The 23,227-nt window shown below is 39.1% G+C and overlaps 1 protein-coding gene across 13 annotated transcripts in view; it reads right to left on the reverse strand.

Annotated features, from left to right (window-relative positions):
• Positions 1-540: 540 nt before the first annotated feature.
• Positions 541-23,227, reverse strand: part of c2cd5 (C2 calcium dependent domain containing 5) — a 31,530-nt gene continuing 8,843 nt past the window's right edge. For 2 of the 13 annotated variants that reach the window (XM_044035442.1, XM_044035446.1), the window contains exons 9-29: positions 22,454-22,542; positions 19,547-19,655; positions 14,617-14,731; positions 14,395-14,493; positions 14,158-14,269; positions 13,962-14,041; positions 13,294-13,480; positions 13,046-13,210; positions 11,840-11,884; positions 11,177-11,317; positions 10,619-10,682; positions 10,468-10,529; positions 9,222-9,320; positions 8,210-8,299; positions 8,043-8,121; positions 7,660-7,752; positions 5,278-5,310; positions 4,876-5,007; positions 2,522-2,715; positions 2,294-2,440; positions 541-1,342 (exon numbers count right to left, since the gene is read on the reverse strand). In XM_044035442.1, the coding sequence (XP_043891377.1) occupies positions 1,226-1,342; positions 2,294-2,440; positions 2,522-2,715; positions 4,876-5,007; positions 5,278-5,310; positions 7,660-7,752; positions 8,043-8,121; positions 8,210-8,299; positions 9,222-9,320; positions 10,468-10,529; positions 10,619-10,682; positions 11,177-11,317; positions 11,840-11,884; positions 13,046-13,210; positions 13,294-13,480; positions 13,962-14,041; positions 14,158-14,269; positions 14,395-14,493; positions 14,617-14,731; positions 19,547-19,655; positions 22,454-22,542 (2,252 nt within the window). In that variant the 3' untranslated portion in view covers positions 541-1,225. Of the gene's footprint in view, positions 1,343-2,293; positions 2,441-2,521; positions 2,716-4,875; positions 5,008-5,277; positions 5,311-6,990; positions 7,559-7,659; positions 7,753-8,042; positions 8,122-8,209; positions 8,300-9,221; positions 9,321-10,467; positions 10,530-10,618; positions 10,683-11,176; positions 11,318-11,839; positions 11,885-13,045; positions 13,211-13,293; positions 13,481-13,961; positions 14,042-14,157; positions 14,270-14,394; positions 14,494-14,616; positions 14,732-19,546; positions 19,656-22,453; positions 22,543-23,227 lie in introns of those variants that run through there. The other 11 variants (XM_044035454.1, XM_044035455.1, XM_044035445.1 and 8 more) reach the window with 9 other exon arrangements.

Raw genomic sequence — 23,227 nt, forward strand, 5'->3', positions numbered from 1 at the left:
TGGACAGGATACTGCAACGAGCAATACTGTAACAGCAATCAAGATGATTAATCAACAATAATCAATACAAACTCGAATTTGGAAATTAAAACTGGACACAAATGATTACATGATTATAACAAAATGGCGTTAGTTTTCCTTCACCGTTTGGATTTTAGCATTAAAACTGACATCCCAGACTGCCATGAAGCCATGTTGATGTTTATATAAATGGACAAATGAACATTTGACATGCATGTTACCTACAGCACATTCAGACCTGGTAGAAACATCAACCCTGAGTGGACATCTTGAAGTAGGACTGTAAACACTTTGGCATTAAAATGCATCCCGGATGCATCGGATTAAATCCATGATGCTACATTACTGCAATCTTCTGAAATCATTACACTCCTGCACCATCCAGTCTCTCATTATCTTTGTTTCTTCACATCTAATGTCAATTTCTTGTGTTTGTAAGGAGTCTGATGTTGGCGTGTGTGTGTATGTGTAGTGTGTGTCTGCATGAGAGTAAAAAAAAAGTGAAAAGAAAAGATGAGCTGCAGTTATTCAAATAACTATTTTATTTTTTTTTACCATTTTAACAATTAGAATAAGAAATCATGTGCGAATCAGTGTTAATATTGTGGCAGTGGTGTATGATCACCGATAAGTGTAAAAATACTGTGAAACTGCAGCAAACTGGTGGAAATCAGCTGAGGAGACAATCTCCGTCTCTGTGTTGGCTCAGAGGAAGGAGTGTTCAGACACTCAGGATGAATGTTATTACCAGGTCTGATCAGGTCTAACACTGTGGGAAAGACTGGATGCTTTTTTTTTTCTAGTCACACCCGTGTCCCTTTTGGCCTGTCCATTTCCTGCCTCATGTGATCCGTGGCTGGACAGTATGAGTCATAGCTGCCATAGCACGTCATTGGTGCAACACAAAGGAATGGCTGACGTTTTAGCTGTGGGTGAGCCCACTCTGGACGGCTGCAATACACAGGCAGAAATATATGGCTGATAGCTGAGATTGATGATGCTAAATACTCTAACATTGGTTTTCCATGCAGAAATGCTCTCGTTAAATAGAAGAATACAAAGAGGAACTATCTTATATTAATACAGATGTTTTTGAGGGTATGTGTGAGTAAATGTTCTTTGTCATCTGTGTCCACAGAATTGTAAGGCAGGCATTAAAGACTCATTTGGACGGCTCGTTAAGTGGATTCATTCAGACTGAGTGTCATGTGGCTCCACTAGTGCAGGTCTGTCCAATGCTTGTTGTTGAGGACATGGGCTCCTGGTCCGTCTCCAAGACACAGATGACTGCATCCCCACTCACATTGATGAGACACTGAGCCTAGAGGAGGAACAAGGAGACCCCACGTTAAAAACACCTTGGAGGATCCACAAAAATAGTATAGTATTTTCTTCTCCTTGCAAAGATTAAATCGATTAAAACTCATCGTTGTTTCTCAGAATTTTATATTCCCAACTGTTGTTTTTCTTTTTTCTAATTTCATGGCCTTATATGGACAACATGTAATTTCTGCTGCTGAAGGTCTATCTCAATCAAAACAATAACTTTGGTGGCTTTGGGGAGCAGCGTGGAGATCATAAGTGTCAGCTCACTTCCTGATTTAGTGATTCATTCTCTTTTTCACAAATCCCTTGCATACATCACACAACAATCAGCTGTTTTTAAAACTGAAGTTTGTTTTTCTGTCTCTCTCTGCTGAACAGCTCGTACATGTCTATATTTGTGACACGCATCACAAACACAACAATCTTGTACCCGTTTCAAAGTAAGAGCAGTGTTTCTGTTCTCCGGTTCCATTCATTTTTAGGCTTCAATTGTGAAATATGACAGGACCAGGACACTGAAGAGTCCGGGCATTTTATTAAGTTCTGAGGAGTATTTAAAATGTCTAGTCTAGTTTATTATTTGTAGTGATTTTCAAAAACAAACCCTATGTAAAACAGCAGCAGCTGCAAAAGCCAATGAATGATACAATCCTTTTCCTTGAATATGGATTTCTATGGACATATGAACATTCGTCTTTTTGTTTCTATGTATTATTTGACTGCAGAGATACTACACAACCACCTAATTTGTATTTTAAATTGTACATGAATTTGTAAAGTTGCCCACTCCCTATTTCTATTTGGAACTGTCATGAGTATTTCAAATAAATACATGGCACATAAATGATTGGGGAACAGTCTAAAATATGTTGTGAATGTGAATGTAAATGTAAATGAAGATACACAAGTCTGTGTTTCTATACGGTGCATGAGTGCCATAAAATACCTGGTTCTTATGTGGATTTTCCATTAACATACACTCCTTCATGCTGTAGGACACTACTGCATTACCGCCTAGGGCTGCTACATGAGCTCGCACCATCGCAAACACCTCTGCTATGAACGAATGCAGGAAGCCACTAACACCACCTTCCTGCAGAGGAGAAACACACGTATGTTTCAAGTTTATCTTTATGCTTTGTAAGAAATGATGAATGGTGATGTCAGCTCATACCTCCCGCAAGGATGTTGTCTCTCTGATGAAAAACATATTGATAATCCCCAGATATTTAATGATGCGTGTCCCAGGGAGGAAAGAGAGCGGCGTCATCTTCACCACGGTGACGGAACCGCCCCCAAAGGAGCGGTTGGAACGCAGCGATCTGGAACGTCCCTCAGGCAACGGACTGCAGCGATCCAAAGAGGAGGCTGCAGGTACAGAGAGAGCAGAGAGAAGTCCAGAAGAGCGGATATGAAAAGAAAACAAAGGGACAGGAGAGAAAAAAAAAGTATACATACCAGAAAATATTAAAAATAGTGGAAAATAAATAAAAAGCAGTTGTGAACTCTGAAGCAAAAAGAAATGTCAATGTGCAATGTACGTGCAAAAAATGCAACCCTGTTAGCATTTGCATTTGTGTGTGTGTAAGTTCATGTGTGACTTCACATGCAGTAGTAGCAGTACTCTGCCATGCATGTCATGCAGTTGAGGCAAACAGACAGGACACATACACAGTGTCTGCAGACAGACGGACAGACCTGGGCACAGCTGTGTAAGTTGACGTGTGTGAATACAATCTTTGCAGTACAGTGAGGTACACGAAAAGAATATTTGGACCTGTGTGCATTTGTGGAAGAGGCTTGAGAAATGGAGACGGACAGAGACAGCTATGAGCTGAGGGAAACATGTATATGAGCCAGAGTGTGAAAGATGCTCCGTTATTTGCATGATGTGACTTGCGTCCCATTAGATCAGGAGCTTCAGGGCAACACATTAGACTGGATTTCACTTACTGTGTATTGAAAATCACACCAAGTCTTGCAGAAAATCATTGTCCTCTTCCATACTTTAACGATGACAAGATACACTACATAGACAAAAGTACTGGACCACCAACACATTCTAAATTCATAGGGGAGGGTGTGAACTTTGAGGGGATGGGTGTGTCTGGGGAGATGGGAGGAGTTAGATGGATAACTTTGTGAACTTCAATGAGAAAATCTGAACTGTGATGAAGAGGATGAGACTAAAGAACTTTGAATTGTGGAGCGCAGCATTACAGCCTGTCGGAAATTATTAGAAGAGGAAGAACTTCCACTCTTCTGGGAAGGCTTTCTGCAAGATTTTGGAGTTTGTGAGGTCAGACAGTCAGTACGTTTACATGACATTACAAAAAAATCTAGTTATTGTATCACTACTTTAAACATCTAGATAATGAGGTTGGAGGTCGAATTACTGCAGCATAATATTGGTTCAACTGGACCCAAACTACATGTGAACATGTGATCCAGAAATAATAAACAAAGCAAGTACACAGAAGAAGATGACAAAAGCTAGAAAAACATGGCAAAATCCAGACAATGAGGCTGAATGTACACTCTATCAGCTTTAAGTTAATGGATGGTAAGAAAGACATGGAATGATACTCAACAAGGTACCAACTACTGTAGCTCCAGTTAAGGTTATCCTGGTCCGTGATGTAACAGGTCGACCAGAAAACCAATACTAAACCTAATACTGAGCTGAAAGAGAGCATATATCACCTAGTGTAGTGGAGTTAGACTCACACCATTCAAAATAAATAAATTCCAAGTCAGTGCCTGGACAGTAGCCAAAGTAACTCATGACTTTAACTGTGTATATATGGGAAGGTACTGACTGACGGATGTAAGATGGACTGATGGAAGAGAGAATCTGGCTCGTGGTCTCTGTTCTCATAACCAAACGGTGGTCAGTGGGGTTGAGGTCAGGGCTTAGTACAGGCCAGTTATGTTATGGGACCTTCCCCAAACTGTTCCCACAAAGCAGGAGGCTGGAGTGATTGTCTTGGTAAGCTGAAGCAGTAAGATTTCCCTTCACTAGAACGAGGTGACACAGGCCATCCCCAGAAAATCCTATCCTATTTCAATAATAAAAGTTGTAGCCCAATACGTTTGTCTATATTGTATATGTTTGATTCAGACAAAGTTTTATTAGCATTTATCACGTTTACAAAATCGTATCATTTCAATCAATACAGATCATCATCATCATCATCATCATCATCAGATCAGATCTGTGCGTCAGTGGAAAGATTTGCTTGCAAGTGCAAAAAGAATAAAACAAATCAGATTCACTTTGCTGTTACCATGGCTACAGGCATCTCAAAGCCAAGCTGCTGATGGCGATCCCTCTGAGGGATGAGGCTTCAACTTTCACACTGTAGCTAAAAAGCTGGCACTTTATTTTTATTTTCTTTTTACGATGCTCCGCCCCCCAGCGGCATGCATGAAGAGGGGTGTGCGTGTATGCAAGCTTTGTGTGCGTGTTGTGTATGTGAGTGTGGGATTGCTTGTGGAACTGCGTTTTGCATTTGTGGGCATGATCACCAGAGTGTGCTAGAGACTGTGTCCTCCTACTTGTCTTAACTGATCCTCGTCTTATGGTGTGAGCTTTCAGCCTAAGCAGCTCTAGCCAGGTGCTGCATCTGTCTGCAAAGGAACCGTAATCAACGGAGGCAGCTGGAGAGAACATATATACATACACACGCACGCACGCACACACACACACACACACCCAAACATACACAAACACAACAACAACAACAACAACAACAAGACAGAAAAAAAACAAACAGAAGAACAGAAAAGAACAAAAGTGGATGAGGTTTGGGAGTGGTGAAGAATCACTCTGTCCGAGACAAAGGGATGAGAAGTCAAAAAACAGGGCAGTGTAGTCGTTCTGGTAGTAGGGAGGTAGAGGGAGATGGTGGGGATGAAGGAGGGGCTTACCTCTGGGTGAGACACCGGTACTCTCTGGGACACCTGTGTGTCACACACACAAAAGAAATTAAAGTCTACTTTTCACGTGACAGAGACCTAGAAGAGTCTGGGGTCATTTTCCTCTGTACATGACATGGTTTATCTACAGCAGTGTTTCTCAAATGATTTGTGCAATAACAACTTCTCAAATTACTTTCAGAAGTCAAAGGTGTGTGCTGTAAATTATGGAAACAATAATTTTCATTGTTTATACTTCCATATTTTATATTGCTAATACTAATTGCTGATTCTTAAATACTTTTTTATGTCAGATACCAATAGCGATATCACAAACTCGAGTATCTGCCAATACCGATATCTATCCAATACATCTGTCATTTTAGACCTTTATAAACTACAATAAGCTGTTAACAACACATTTTTGCCATTTCAAAGACATAATTCTCCAACTGTGTAATAAATATTCTTTACCCATAAAGAAAAAAAAAAACAGCCTACAACATGATTTTTACAGTAGTGAAGCATGCAATACATGTAGGATTTTTGGATTGTGTCAGATTTTACATTTCTATATGATCCAATGATTTTGATTGATACAAAATATTTTATCAGCTTATCCCTAATTCCAATCCTATTTTGTATTTGTAATTTTAAATTCTGACTTTTGTAAATTACTTTATTGCTTATTTTGGTTCCTGTCACTTTTTGACCCCGGACCTTCTTGCTGTAACAAGTGACTCTCGCTGGAGGGTTTTCAGTAAAGTCAAATCTAATCCCTGTGCTTCACTGCCAGGTTATCTGGCACAACTCTGATCCACTTCTATCTAACAGCGATGATGATGATGATGATGATAAGGTGTGCTACAACAATGGCTTTTAAAGACAGGGGACATAATCCCAGTTAGAAAATGGTCTCAAAATGCAACAACTTGATTGTTGTCCGAGGTAGTGCTGCACGATTCGGTAGAAATGTGTGATTGAAATCAAAGTGGGCAATACTGTATAATTAGTATACAATAAATAAATGGTATCATGAGTCTACTTGCTGCATTGTCAAACAAAATGCTGAGAAAATCCTAGTTTTGAAATGTAGTGTATTTTTAAGGAGCACAAAAATACAAAATGTATTTCATAAAACAAGGTTTTTAACAGTATTTTTTGTGAAAACAAATTCTGCAAATTGTGCAAATTCATTGGCACTGTTGTAAACTTAAAGGCGACTCTGGGCGAATTTGGGCACATTTTTCAAATACTACTTAAAAACTAATTTTGTACAGTAAAAAAATAAATAAAAGCACTTCTGCAAAGTGCAAACAGAGACAGTCCATCAGAGACAGACAGGCTGTGGCAGTTAGTACAACTACAATAAAAAATATATATATAATAATACAAAATATTAATTCAATAAGACTGCTTGAATACTCGAAAAAGGACATTAAAGAGGGGTGTTGCATATTATCAGTATGCAACACCCCTCTTTAATGTAAAATGTTGAATACTTTGTAGCCTACTACATCTCCTTCTAAACATTAAAGTGGATGTAAAATAAAATGGATGCTTTGGGTTGTTCAGTCAATCACACCCAGTCTGTAGTATGGGTGGGAATCACCAGACACACCACAATATAAAGTATTTGCCAAACCATATATTGTAATATACAACAGCTTTAGTGAGTGTGAACACTTGGCACCATCTAGTGGACTGAAACATCAATTGATTTTTTTATGCTAATCCAGAAAAAGCTTCATTATTTTTTAACATCAGTTAAAAAATGATGTGCCAAAAAATCAATACTTGGTGTCTGAAAGGTGACACAATACTGTCATGCAAAATATCCCGATATTTCACTGTATCCCCTCGTCTGTAGACCTGAATAGTGTTTCCTTTGAAGACATGAGCTGGAGATACACTGTTTATGGAGAGCAGAAAGAAGCTGCTGAATGCATCATCAAACTCTGCTGTCAAGTAAGTCCTGTGATCCACTCAATTTGAGCCAACACTGATCGACAGTTTACATTGTACTGTTAATGAGTTCATTCGGCTGACGACTGTTCCGCCACAGTGTAGGACAGGACATATCATCTAGACCACACTACACCACGCCATCATCTAAGCAGTGTTGTAGTACTCAACATTTAGTGATGCTACTACAACACTGCATCTAAGTTTAAAGCAAAATAGAGCAAACTGGGCCACACACACCACATCACTGTTTATTTACCTGCTGAACGAACCATAACCAGCTGATTTTGGCAGAGTTTTGCAACAGGGGTGAGTAAAGAGATTGTACCTGAAGTGTTAGCGGAGGAGATGGGCATTGCCTGTTAGTGAAGCAGGACAGTACGAGGAAGAGTTCGGGGAGCAATGAAAGAGAACACGGTTAAAGGCTACCTGAGATTTTGGATGATGTCTGAGTGTTGGTGGATGATGAGTCTGCAAACAACTCCAAGGGAAACTGCAGCTGCTCTTCAGTCTCACTGCACCCTGAAAAGATGCACAATCCAACTGGTGTTTAAATTTCTAACATGCAACACAACAGAGGTGATGCTACTGTTTCGAGTAGCCTGGCTTTAAAAGGATAAGTCTGTTTGTAAGACAGACTCTTAAAGCCTTTTCAGGTTTCTGAGAGTATTTCTAAACTCAATTCTAACATTAGCCATCTTAGCATTGTAACTCTTAGCATTTCTTAAGGTTAAATACCAAATTCTTATCCAATGAAAAGTATATCCCGAGTATAAACTGAGTTAAAACAACAATTAAATAAGCAGACAGACCTTTGGTGACAGGCTTGTCTGCTGTCCTCTCCTGTGTCTGGTCCTTGTCAAAGGTCATGGCAACTGCTGTCACTGCAACCTGTGAGGGAGACAGAGCAGTGTATATCGGTAAATTCTAAGATGTGTGTGATAATGCAAACGAGTTGCAGTGTAGGAGGCTTTTTTACCTGTATGAGTTCGTCCTCTGGCACTGCTACAGTGAAGTTGAGATGACACAGACAGCAAGGGATCATGGAGCGCAACTTGAAGTAAAAACTCTGAAAAAACATACAATAAATTACAAACACAACCACTAAAATCACCATTATTCTGCAGCAGCTCTTGTATATCAGCAATATACAAGAGCAGAATAAATTGTTTTTTCTTACCACGTATATTTATGAAAGCCACTGTGACATTAATCACAGTTAGTATAATAATAATAAATTATTAGTATAATAAATAATTTATATTAGTAATCCTGACATACTGTTGCTTGCTTTCCCAGGCATACGCAGTATCACTGATCAATAATACACACAGATATGAAATGAAAGACCCTGTACATTTAACAGTACCTGACCAAAAACATGATCCCTTCAAAATATTCTGTATCCAGCTATTTTGTCTGCATGTGGTGCAAAACAATTCACAGAAACCATCGTGTTCCATCTCGTGTTCTTACAGTGAGACAGTCAAAGCTAAGTAGGGCTGCAACTAATGATTATTCTCATTATCCATTAATTCTTTTTTCGATTAGTCAATTAGTTGTTTTAGTCCATAAAATATCAGAAACTGTGGGAAAATGTTGATCACTGTTTCCCAAACATGGAAAAAATGATCAAAGGTCTCAAAATTATTCAGTTTTAATGATTTATTTGATACAATAAGCAAAGAAACCAGAAAATATTGACATTCAAGAAATTGAAAAATTGCAAAACTTCTTTTAATTATTACAAAAAATAGTTGGTGATTAGTTCAGTAATCAATTAAAAATCGATAAATTGCCGCAGCCCTAAAGCTGAGCAGATTATAAGTCATAAAATGAACGAGTCTGAATTTGTGATAGGTGTTACAAAACAGTATAGTTGAAACGGTGCTACCATACAGTTCGAAGTCCAGTTATAGTGAATCAGCATGGTACAACCTGAAGTACAGATTATACTATTATTGCCCACCAATCAATAAGTGGCTCCTTACCTTGAGCAGATTTTCACACAAATCAGTAAAGATCTTGTTCAAGCCTTGGTTCGTAAGATTGACATTACTCAACCTAAAGACTCTCACTGACGTAAACATCTGTAAGACAGTAACAGAGACACGTCACATTAAATAATCAATCCCTGGTTTTAAAGGCTGTCACATTGATAATCATCATATTTATTACATTGAATAAATTATTAAAATACAAAAAATATTACATTATATACACTAAATATTGTATTTATTGATGGAATCCACAAAATTATATTTTAAAAACTCAATAACATTTTAAGCATAATTATTTGTGTTATATTGGGGTGGAGTGGCTCAGTGGTTAAGACCGGTACCTGTGTACCCTGTGTGCAAAAGACTTCATGGTCGCAAGTTCAACTCCACCCCTGGCAGGTTGTACTGAATTCCCTTGTAAGTCGCTTTGGATAAAAGCGTCTGCTAAATGACATGTAATGTAATGTAATGTTATAGCAGAATTTGACCATATTCATTGTTTCTAACACATTCTTCATTTAACAGTAAAAAGTTAGATAAATAAACCAGGTATTGTTGGAAATGAAATGTAATAAGAGCATTTTTAGATCATGTATAACAGATCATAAACATTAGACATTTTATTTTAGTGGATTTACAGTAGGGATGCAGCTAATGATTATTTTCTCGATTATTCGAGTAATTGTTTAGTCCATAAACTGTCAGAAAAGGTTGAAAAATGTTGATAATTCTTTCTCAAACTTGGTATTAATGATGTTCGTTAATGTCTTGCTTTTGTCCACAAACCAAAACGACTCAGTTTGAATGATTTCTTTGTTATGTGGAGCAAAGAAACTGTTCACATTTAAGAAGCTGAAAAATCTGAGGAACTAGTTTAAATCCTAAAAAAAAAACACCTCAAAAACAGCCGATTAATCCATTGTCAAAATAGTTGAAGATTAATTTAGAGTGTACTCACACTCGCTTTTGAGATCAACATCTCAAAAGAAAACTTCTCACGAGTGCAGTGAAAATATCCTAAAAGCCTATAGATAGGCTAAAATAGGTTTATATATTATTTATAAGCTATATTGCTCAGCCATAAAAGATACTGTATGTTAACTGGTAAACAGAACACCAAGCATACACAACTACACAGTGAGTGTACTAAAAGTGGCCTGTAACTTATAAAAATCATTTTAAATGGTTGAAGAAGACAACGTAGTGAAGTAGTGAAGGAATCAGTGTGAAGTGTGACCTGCACTGCTGAAGTCCAGTTGTAAATCCCAGGCATAATCTCAGTGTTGCAGCTGTAGAAACCTGGAGACATGAGAAATAATAATGTTAGTTAGGAGCCACAGAAATGGACCGAGTTACTGTACTTATTTGTTAATTCCCTGCCTACATACCAGATGGGGGAGGGGCATCAGTGAGGAGAGAGTGGATGTCCTCCACAGCATCAGTGTCATCAATCTGTAGAAAAGGAACAATCAACACTTATCAATTAAGTGTCCTCTGAGGCTAACTGTCTGATTTTGAAAAATGCCAAGAAGTGGGCTGAGTGCCTGTGTGTGTCAATATTTAGCTCTAAACTGTGAAGATTTGCACCTGGATCAGCGAAACACATTACTAGATACTACCTATACTCTAGTTTACATTTGACAAAAAGTGCTTAAGTTACACTTCACAGTGTTAAATCGTGGCCAGAAATGCTTCCCTTTTTTCAATTTGAATGTCAGAAAATATGTCATAATTAGCATATTCATTCACAAAAATGTATTATGCGACATCTGTGATTTTGACCTTCGTGACAAAAAACATCATCCTCAACTTTTGTGTAAAATCTGAAAAAAATAGCTTGAGTCACTTCTAAGATATAGGATTGACAAATATGGGATGGGCAGACAGGAATCATATACATATACTATATGTATCTCATTTATCTTATCTTATCTTATCTTATTCACCTCCAGGACAAAGGCATCCTTCTTGCCGTGGGACAGGTCCAGCTCTGACAGTTCATCTGAGCTCTCCGAGTGCGAGCGGAAAAGTCTGGACCGCTGTCTCGGCTCAGGGATTGGAGAACCCACCACTTCCTCAGTCAGTTCCTGTCAACAAATGCAAGGTCTCAGAGTGTACAGGAGGTCAACGTGAGCACCAGATCATCACCACAGCAGCCCTGCACTCCTGTACCTCACAGCTGTTATTGATTGTAGTAGAAGGACCGTGTTAATAAACGCAACACATGCTCAAACTCACTCATGTACCCAGTCAGCTGAACCATAAAATACACAAACACACGAACACACGAACACGAACACACACACACACACACACACACACACAAACACACCCACGACTGGTGTTAATTCAACTATAAATCTGGAGTATAAAGTATGGAGTGGTGCAAATGCAGACAAAATAAAAATATACAGGTGAGAGTGTGAATGAGTGGAATAGTCTATAGTGATTTAATCTGGAGTGGATTACACTTTGTCCTGTTCCCAAAGTCCCCAGTTAAGATCTGTTACTCAGTTATGGTAAAGGTGGTGCAGTATTTAGATTAATAGAGTGAATTATTTTGTCATGCTTTGCTGCGTCTCACAGCATAAAGTTGGCGTGCTCAGTACCATGTTTATGCCGCCGAACACCTCGGGGTCCAGGGCAAATAATTTCTTTAATGACCAGAGAGAGAGGAGAGGGGTAAGTTTATCAGGATTCACAGAGAGCAGATAATGTATGATTACATGAGCAACACTCGAACAGAGATCATTATGTCCAAAATAATGGAAACTCTTTGTTCTGTAAATAGCACCTAATTATCCTGATACAACTGGACTTAAAATAATGCTCAAACCTCGTCTATGTCATGAATGACTCTCAAAACAAAGGACCTTTTAAAGTTTTCTTCAAATGTTATGTTTTCATACTTTTTAGTCTGAGTGGACACTTAAATTATATACACTTGAATGTCATGTTTGAATATTAATATCTTGTCATATATAGTATATGTTGTTCCTAGTAGCGCTGGGCAATGATTAGATATCTATATATGTAATATAAATCAAACCAATATTTCCTTTTGTTTTATTAGTTAGGGTTCTTTGGATTTTTAATAAAAAGGACGGATATTTATGTGTGTTAAAAACAATGAAATTGCCTATAAATATAGTCAAATGCTGCTATAATATAACAAATAATCAGACTTACAATCAAGACTAATATAATAAACATAATTTTGATGACTTCATGTATTTTTTATCAATCCACTTATGTATTCAACATAATAAATAATATCATGATTATCAGCCTTTAAAACCAGAAAAATATCATTATATGAGGATATTCAAAATCTAAGACCATATCTTGTTTCATGTCTGTCACAATAATAGATAATGCCCAGGCCTATCAATAACCTTTAAAGGTTTGCTCAAATGTTATGTTTATGTCTTGGAGGACTTCAAAATGTTATATACATTATACATTTTTACACATTTTGCAAAAATATTTAAGGTTGCTATCACTAATGGATTTAGGTTGTTAGTAAATATGATGGAGACGAAGTATAAAATCCTGCCAAAGACATATTATCAAACACTATAACTAGTTCTCTATAAAGAGGCAAAACTTAAAAGAGTCACAAGCAGTCAAAGTGCATCTCATTCACCACACACCAGCTACTCAGAGCTACGTTACTATCACAGTAGTGCAATAAATATTGTACCAAATTGTACCGTTGTGAGAATTCTTGACATTTTTATGTACTGGACTTAATTCATTTGATTATGGCAACAAATGTTTTGTACTGAAGACACAGTGTATGTTGTGCGTCTCACCGGAGGATTGATTTGATAAAGCTCTCTGTTCTTGGCTATAGTGTCATTGATCCTTTTCTGAATGGTGAGGATGTGGTGCTCATTGCTCAGGTCAATAGGAGTCTTCCCTGCAATCTGAATTCCCCCTGGTGCCGGCAATGCTGTCAGGTACACTCCTGTGGCAGACTGCACACATACAGAGATTATCAGGGACAAGGCTGCAGGAAAATAAACAAAAAACATGTTAAACTCAAATATACTGTACATACAGCCAGACCCAGGAGCATGTTCTCCCCAACACTGATCTGTATCTGTAGGCCAAACAGAGCGTTCATGTTCCTCAGCTTCAGTTTGTTCATCAGCTGAGTGTGAAGCTCGTATTCCATGAAAGGCAGCAGGTTGGAGATGACCGTAGCATTCACTTCTCCCTGGGCTTTCTTCTTCAGACGACACAGCCTAAGAAGACAATACACACTGCAGTTAACTCACATTGATCAGTGTGATCAATATATTGAATATGAATTCAATTGTATGCTGATCTACTGGAGAATATCATCACATATCAATGGTACAATGTGAATTCCTCCCTATTACAACACATAAGCTAATGCATGTATTTGAATTGAACACCAGGGTTCAATAAACATTTTTTTTATTATTATTTATTACACCAATCTGCATTTTAAGTCCACAGTGCAGAGCATTTATATATTTTGAATAAAATGTAATAATGTATAGAATTAAATACATGAAAAAGACAATCAAAGAACTAAATTGTCAAATAAAAGCATAGCAAAAAAAGCTATTTATCAAGTTTCGGGAGGAAAAAAGTGTATGTATGTATGTATGTATGTATGTATGTATGTATAGATGTATAGATGTAAAGATAGATCGATAACAATGGGCTAATGCAGATTATAACTGTAAGGTTTCTTACCTGGCCTGAATAAGGCAGCCTTTCCCTGAGACGGCTGCTTCAGATGGCATGTCAATTGTTGTGAAGAGCACATCAGGAACCTTGGTAGGGAAAAAAAAGAAGAGCAAAAACAACTTAAATAATCAACTTAACTCATACTTTTTCACTAACCATTTCTTTCTGGGAAACCAAAGTTATATGCATCACGTCTTCAGACCTTTTGTCGTCTGCAGTGGTGACAGTATGTGAGCTGAGCGGGAAATGGCATGTTCAGCTCATCATACGGGATGTGACAGAAACCACAGCTTGGAGGTGACGGCTCCTCAAACCTGGCAAACAACATGCACCTTGTGGTATTAGCCTTCATGACTCCGTCCATCCTGTACAAACATGAACTATACGGATATTTAATTTACATTTTCTATACATGCAGAGAGATTCACACAAAAACAACCTGTGATCAGTGTTTCCGATGTCTAGGCAACCTTCACGCATGTATCTGGGATTCAAGATGGATGCTGTGCCCGACGCTGACAAGATACACACCTCCTCACTGTGTTGAAGAGAAAAGAAGACATTAGGGGAGAGAGAAGTTGCCAGTGATGAGGACAGGAGATGGTCAACAAACTGGCTGCAGTTTAGTTGGATAAGTGGGAAGTCATTTACTATTACATACCAGATACTGGTGCTCTCACTGTAGCCCACAACAGCATGGCAGCCAAGAGCTTTGGCATGAGACTTGATCTCCTGACGGATTTCCTCCCACCAGGCATCACGAGTCTCTGGCTCGTCTGCAAGACAAAAAACTTTGAGTCAAACAATATGCACAACTCATTTCTAGATTGACTGAAACATCTTCTAAAACCTTAAACCCTAAAATCTTTAGGGTTTAGCAACTAAACTAGCAACTAATTTAAGACTCATCTTCAATTGAACTGTTTACAAAAAGTCTGCATCTAATCTGCTGTCTAATCTGACAAATTTACCACAGCATAATCAAACAATAACAATTTATATTTTCTGATGATTGATGGGGTAAAATGTATAATAAAGCAAGCCAAAACCAACTATCATTCTGTAAAAACAAAAAGACAATTAGAATGTTTTATGACGATGACAATCGATGCGTGTGACATTCCTATACTATGTACACTATAAGAAAAAAACATAGTCTCTCTCTTGTCTGCGTCTCCCTTCAGTCAGCTATACTAACAGATAAGTGTAAACAGGCACCAGCTGAAGTAGTGTGGAAAGAATATCTTAATGACTGTTTTTTTATAGATTCATTATATAAAAGACAGTGCCCCTACTTATGAAGAAAGTCTTTCCTAACCTGGTGACAAAGGATTTGAATTCAAAAGGATTATCATTATAATAAGCCATGGATGCATTTTAATAGTATTACAAGGCTTTGCTAAAATTATACCATGACTATTAAATTATGCCCAGTCCACACATAGGTGGGTATTTTTCTTTGTGTGTTTTGACCTTTCATACAAACAAACCGTGGGTTATTGTAAATTTCTGAAAATGCAAATTTTAGAAAAGATTCTCACAATCTCCCCGGCGACAGGGTAAACAGAAGTTTGGGCTTGTGACATCCCATTGTGTGCGACATCATCACATATTAGACAAACTTGTGCTAGTATGAGCATTACTAAGTGGACAGCACAGGTCTTCTAATTGGTCAACAAGACATTACAGTCAGGGTTATATCTGTTGAGCTTTTTGTGTTTTCATCATGTGAATAAAGAGGTTTCAGAGAATCTGGCATGTGTTCACAGGATTACATTTAAAACTGGGGGGAAGAAAAAATACCCACCTATGTGTGACATAGTCTAACCATTGTTGACAAGTTTCATGCAATTCATTAGGTAGTTGTGGATCTCTGTGGACAGCAGCACTGTCCACTGAAAATGTCACCAGACTGGTCTGCCTTAGCAATTGGCTTAATAAATAGGTGAAAAGTTAGCACTAAGAGTTGAGTTCTGAATCTGATATGTCTAATGACTCCATTTTTTCATTCATTTAACTGAGAGCCTCAGTTGCTTGGTGAAAAGGAGGAGATGAATGAATGAGAGGGTAAAGAATTGGAGATGAAAGTGAAGAGATGATATATAATGGTTGATGGTCAGGCATCAGGCCCACAAGGTGGGTTCCTTTGAATCAGAAGCAGCATGTCACACAGGCACAAGCTCACCAACGTGCACGCTCATGACCATGTACACTCTCATGGGCAGGGAAGGGCCATATTCATTCACAAGAGTCCTTTCAAAGCTAGTCCAGCTTCAAAGTTAGAGTGTCCTTCTACATTCCCCAACCTCAGCTCTTTCTTTCCACCCCCAATCATACAGCCCCATTCATTTTTCCTCAAATGCCACCCATTCAATCAGCCTGCTTTCCATCCATCCGTCCATCCCTCCTTTCCCCCCTATGAATACGGCCCAGTGAGTTAGGGATGCACATGCCCAGTCAGTGGCTCTTAGTCATTGAGTAAACCTCCTAAACCACCACTGGTCTAGACAGGTTTGACCACAATGCTGATTCAGAAAGCATTAGAAACAGCACTGGGACAACATTAGGGAAGAGCTGCAGCTCTTCCATGCAGTAGGATGAGCTGGGAGTGGGGAGGAGGGGGGGTAGCCAGGTCAGGCTGGATGGGGTGGGTGGGACACAGCGCATGCTCCAATCAGCTCAGCATACACTCACACAGATTAGAGAGAGGAGAATGGCAGCTCAGTGAACTCAGCGAGTAACTCGGGCAGACTTTTTAAATCTCTTTGTACATAAACAGACTGACTGGTCTGAGTGTTGGATGCATTTAAAGATGTTTAACTTCATTGAGCTGCCACTGCTCACATAGGTAAGAGCTATAAAAGGGGGGAAATACCTGCGGTGATACTATTCCAGTCTAGCAGTTTGTATGAGCGCGTGTTACCCAAGGCTGGGCCAGAACACACCGTTAGTACAGAAAACAAGAGAGAGAGAGAAAAAGAAAAGAGAGAGTCTAACAAACAAGCACAACACAACAGCAGAGGTCACACGGCACTTCACAGTCACTGTGCAGACATCAACTAAATTCAGGCCTACTAAAACAATCTTACAGGAAGAAGACTGACAAGGAAAAGAGAAGAGGGATAAAGACCCAGCCATTAAAAAAAACAACATGCAGAAACAGTTAAATTTAGTACATGAGAAGGTGTCCTGTCTGTGGAGTTTTCTTGTGTTATGTGTATTATTGAGATTATAAATTGCTTTAAAAACATCTATGAATAATATATAATATAAGTAGGGCTGAACAATTAATCATTTCCATATCAAAATCCCACTGTGTAAATTGTTCTTTTTCAGATTATTCCATGTTTATGTGAAGACATACCATAATTACCATACCATAATTGGGATAGTGTTGGATTTTAGGGCTGCCATGATTAGCTCAAAAGTTTCCTAGTGAATGTCGCGGGGAGTTCATAATCCAATAACCCAGCAGACCCCCGAACCGAGTAAGGAAACCTCCGATGACCGCTAGCTCCTTTAGCTTGGATTAGGTTGTTACGGCAACAACACATTAAACCACGGGACTTTGTCTGCGTTGAAGAACGGCACATTATTCACAACACTGCAGGGTGATACACAGCCTCTCCTATTATTGTGCGGCTCTCAAAATAAGAGGAATAACTCGAAATATGCAGGGTGACAAAGATATACATCTGCGGCTCGCTAATGTACACACACGGCACACATTACTTCGTGCTTCACCTACGCACCTCTCTGACATCACACGCAACACTCGGCTTTAATGGCCTCGCTACGGCACAGGAATAAACCCTGCCGCTCTCCGCTGCGATAAGCTGGAATTTACATATGATCCGACTAATCGAAAAAATAATCGGTGAATAGTCAATTATCGAAAAAAACGTTTGTGGCAGCCGTATTGGATTTAAGATTGTTCTCTTTTCAAGATCCAATCCACTGATTTTGACCAGTATTTGACCAATATCAATACTCAGTATGGTATCGGCTCGTCCCTACTATGTTCTATGCTACTATGTTTAAATACATAAATGTTAGAAATAATTCACATTTGACATCTTTAAGTTCTCATCCTTGTAGTATAGTAGTTAGTATATTGATAATACCCAATCAAGTAATTCTCTTTTGCAATGACTCTACCTCGACTAAGACGACAACGACGACAAAAAAAACCAACAAAAAAAAAAAGTATACATCGCACTTATGACTAGCACTTCATAGTTTGGTTTACTTGAAGCTCTTACTTACTTCTAGCTCTTATTTGTACCCAAATGTTTAAATGCACTTATTGTAAGTAGCTTTGGATAAAAGCTTCTGCTAAATGACATGTAATGTAATGTAATATACCTGTAGTATGTCATATTTTAGTCAAATCACTCAACCTGTTGTGTTTTAAAGCCATCAACTTAACTTTAGTTAAGACTAAAATGAACCAAATTATATTACATCATCTCCTTCATATGTTTTGCCTTCTAAGTGAGCATCACTGTGCAAAATTCGATTTAAACGCACAGGTAAACTGACCAAAAAATTGGTCAAAAAACTCCACAGGACAGCTGTAACTTTGATCTGTAATTAATATACGACAGCAACAGTGAACAGGGCTCTCTTCAGAATGGTTTCCAAGTCAAACTATGAGATTTGCACAAGTGCAGACAGCATTTCAGTCGCTTGATTGACACTTTTTTTGCAGTTTAGCAGTAAAAGATTTGAGTGACTAACGTTTGTTTCCTTGTCCACGTCTGAAAAGAACCCTGCTTATCCTAAACCCAGCACACAGTCATCAGCACCACCCCCACTTTCCCTAAATTCTCAGAATCCATGATTCAAATTAGTGAAATGGAAAAGAATACTCAGGCTAATTAAAGGACCTTTAAACAGCTTCTACTCACTTAATGAATAATAATCTGGCTGTCGTCAATGTTAATCTAATTTTTTTTTTTTTAAATCTACATTATAAAATAATAGACTAGAAGTGAACACAAATCAGAAGCTGAGCAGAGCAATGTAAAACACCAAAGTATCTCACCACAGCACCACCTACAGCCAACATCATCATCATCATCACACCACAGAAGCAGCAGGCAACAGATTGGAGCCATGCACCACTAAAAAGCCTCATTTTGGGGTGGGGGTGGGGGGGGGCTGCACCTCACGCACAAACACAGACAGACACAACCATCGCATCACCAGCACAGCAAAAGATTACACACAGCCAGTCAGTCAAATCATAAAGTGAAAGTTGCCCCATTCATGAAAGTGTTTTTCACTGTTTTGATTACAGCCTAAACTGAGATTACTGCCGCCAAGTGCGGCAAAGCTGCGTGACCACCAGGAACAGCTTTCACCCACTTTAGGACTCAAGAACTGAGGTCTTACAACACAACTTATCTACACAGTCAAACAGAGTGAGAAACAGGCAGATAATAGGGGCAGCATCAACTAACACCCACTTGTGGCAAGACTGGACACTCACACAACAGTGTAGGTCGATGGAGGAACCAACTGATAGCGTTTTGGACAATGGACGAGCCACATTAGGACACTTGTGTTTTTTTGTGTGTGGGACTCACCAGGGTTGTGTATTCTGTCCAGTAGTTTGACGGAGCGGGCACTGACTACTCCACCGACATGGACCAGAAAACCCAGTGGGAAAGATGTTAAAGTGAAGAATGGAAACTCCTGATGAAAGAAAACAAGTGTGGTCATGAGCATTAGAGAAAAACACTTTTCCTGTGTAGTTTTGATTGATTACAATATTTTAAATGTCATGATTTAATTTGATATGCAGGTGTCTGAGTTCAAGTTTGCAGTTTTGGAAAGAGCAGAGGTTTTCTTTTTTTTTTATGATACAAAATCGTAAAAAGATTTAATTGTTTTCAGTCCACTTCAAATTAAATATTACAAATTCCCTAATTTCATTTTCAACAATGACAACAGGCAAGATATTTAAAAAGATTCAAATGTCCAATAGTGGCTTTTGAATTTTTGAAGTCCCAAATGCTACATAGTGTATCTTTAACTGTGCAAACCTGGTGTTAGTAAATGTGCAAGCATGCAGCAAAAGATATAGAGTGATAGAGTTCCCCACGTGCAAGAATTCCCCAATTCAAATAGATCTGAAAGTGACTGATATTAAGTATTTTCAATATCAATGATTAAGTGGTTTATTCAACCCTTTCAAGTTAAATTGAAGGGCATACAAACACACACATAATCCATGCAATCACTCACAAGTGAAGTTAAAATGACTTTCTGTGCCTGTTAGAATCATTCTCTGTTGAAGGGATTACAACTTTACAGAAACCTTGAGGTTTGCTGTGATTACCAATCATGCAATGACGGATTGGCTCAAGCAGTGCAGTGCAGCTCAGCTCGCTACTGTACGTTTTGGAATGGTAAATCCTGACTTGACTAGCATTTCAATGGCTGGATGGCTGAATGTGAGATAGTATGGATCAGTTATTTTCCCAACTTTCAACAAGTGAAATGCAAATAATTGTGTTAAGTACTAATCTGAACCAAACTGTACTGCTTGGTGGAGATGGGGCTTTAGAGTTTAAAAATCAGGTGTGGGACTGCCATTTGTTTTATTCTTGTCCAATATACTAATATGGTTGACATCTTCTACTCAGACTACAGAGGCAAGAAAGAGGTGATGAGGTGACCATGCTCATTCCCGAGCAACCAGAATCACACTCAGGAAAAGGAGTCAGACAGAAAGGGGACTTCATATGAGTAACTAGAAGGCGCGCGCACACACACACGCAGTCACATGCCCTTCTTTTAAAACCTGAGGAAACCACAACTCTGAACCCCCTCAACCCAACATGCATGTAAACCCCTTAGAGCACAGTGGGTGCCAAGCAAATGTGAGGACACATGAGGAAGCCATGTCACTCAACCCAGCCCGTCCCTCTACAGAGATCAGGGAGGGAAGGGTAAAGAGCCGATTCAGACTGGATGGTGGCCATCGGCAGGTCAGGGTGTTAAGAGGAAAGGTGGACAGAGGAAGTGTCACACTGATTGGGACATACCCTGGCGTTTAACAATAACCCAGAGGAGGACGTTCCCTGATGTAGCACAAGTGATCAAGAGGACAAAAAGAGGGAATATTACTTGCTCTTACACAGACCCACTTCCCATCTCATAAGTGTAAATTAGTATTCTCTAACACAGGCCCAAGTCAGACCTGGTATTAACATCCATCCTCAGTAGTCTGACCTCATGTGGAAAGTGCAACCAAGTTGTCAGATTTTTCAGCTTCTTAAATGTCAGTATTTTGTGGTTTCTTTGCTCCATATAACAAAGAAATAATTAAAACTGAATAATAATTTTGGTTTGTGGATAACACAAGACAGATGGCTGTGTGATGCATTGACTACGTTAACAGTTAGCTCCACCAGCACCATCTAGTGAACAGCAAAGTATGCTGATTTATTAGTTACTCTGCCATTGATGGCATAAAACCAGAATTATTTCCACATGTTCAAATGATTTATTGTCATGACTGTCCACTCTAAAACAAATTTAAGCTTGTTTTTGTCCTCCATTGTCACCATAAAACAGCATTACTTAATTGTTGTCTTCTTTTGAGGAGCAAAGACAACATGGATGCAGGACAAACTGGGCTTACAGCGTCCTCTGCTGAACAACTTGATAATTACCTCACAGTCTGAAAGCAATTGCATTACTAGTTTTTATGGTCCGTGTTTGAAAATCCCTACCCAAGTTTGAATGGTTGTCCAACATTTTGATAAAAAGTGAAAGCCCTAGTGTGCATCTGTGTGTCTGTGTGAGTGACAGAGAGGAGCTGAGTGAATCAGATCTCTGTGTTTAAACCATTATCCAAACATCACATGGTGATTAGTGTTAGTATTGTGACAGGGTTGGAAATAAATCAATGTGCGAGTGCTGAGTATAAAAAAGTGTTATTGGGAGGACAGCAGCTGGGGAAGTTGTCTCACATCTATCCTGAAGACAGACATTGTTCATGCAGTTCAAGGAATGTGGACAAAAGTGTCCCTCCAACCACTGTCGTTTGTGACTGGATCCAGGGACACATTCAGGACGGATTTGTAGATTCAAGATTCAAGATTCAAAGTGTTTATTGTCATATGCACAGTAAAGAAACACGTTTCCCTGTACAATGAAATTCTTACTTTGCTGTCCACTCAAAAGTCTGAACTTGTAGTCTGAACTTAGAGCATTCCACACGACCACTGAGAAAGGATGGTAATGCCAGATTTGAAAAGGGTCAAAGAAAGCTTTGTGTGCCTTATGTGCATACATCTGAGACATGTCAAAGCATTAGCTGAGTTTTTATTTATTTGGCATAAAAGTAAATCCAAGTAAAATGACACTTCAACAAAAGCCTTAGCTGAAATAAAACTGTGCGTTTCAGTCTCCAATGTCTCCACATACAGTGAGTAACTAAATACATGAAAGGTGAGCGTGTGTGTGTGAGCACGTGATCATACCCTCTGTTCAAGAGCTGTCTGTGTCTGTTGTCGCAGCAGGGTCTTCAGAGGTCCCGCCTCTTTGCCGGCGCTGCCTCCACTGCCCATACCTGATCATGGAGGAGAGTTCATCACTTTTATCACATTAATCAAAAGGCAAGAAATGCCACACTTTCAGACGATTATAGCAATTGCTGATATTGTGCACCTTAACACCATACCTCACTCTTCCTAATACAACCCTAAGCATTTTCTTTTACTCTACTGAACCGAGAGTGAGGACTGTGTTCACCTGACAACTCCATCAAACCACATGCTGCAGGAATCAGTCCAAGTGTTTCTGCTCTGAGCGGTTATATCATGCATATGTTGTTAATGTTTCTGAAATCTCCAGTCAAGTCAATCTGGGTGTGATGTGTCCAGATACCAACACACAAGAGATGCCAGAGCAAAACTGTTAGAAGGTTGTGTTACTTGAAGACACACAGCAGTCCTACTATACCAGAGGCTGCCAGCAGTAGGTCCTCAGTGAAGGACACACTCTTTCTCAGCAGGGCAGAGTCTGACTGGATGGAGGAGATACAGGGTGGGGTGGCAGCTCTCAGGGCAGTGTTGGGACCACGGCCCAGTGAGCCAGAACCAGGGAAGTAAAGATTGTCTGAAGAGAGGATGGGGGAGCTGGGGCAGAGAAAAATGCCAGGCCTGCATCTCACTAGCTGGGGTTTCTCTGTCCAGCAGATTCAAAAAAAAACAAAAAAAACATGGAGGGTGCACAGAGGAAAACAGGATAGAGCA

Source organism: Solea senegalensis, linkage group LG10 (genome assembly GCF_019176455.1).
Source record: "Solea senegalensis isolate Sse05_10M linkage group LG10, IFAPA_SoseM_1, whole genome shotgun sequence".
NCBI classification, from domain to species: domain Eukaryota; kingdom Metazoa; phylum Chordata; class Actinopteri; order Pleuronectiformes; family Soleidae; genus Solea; species Solea senegalensis.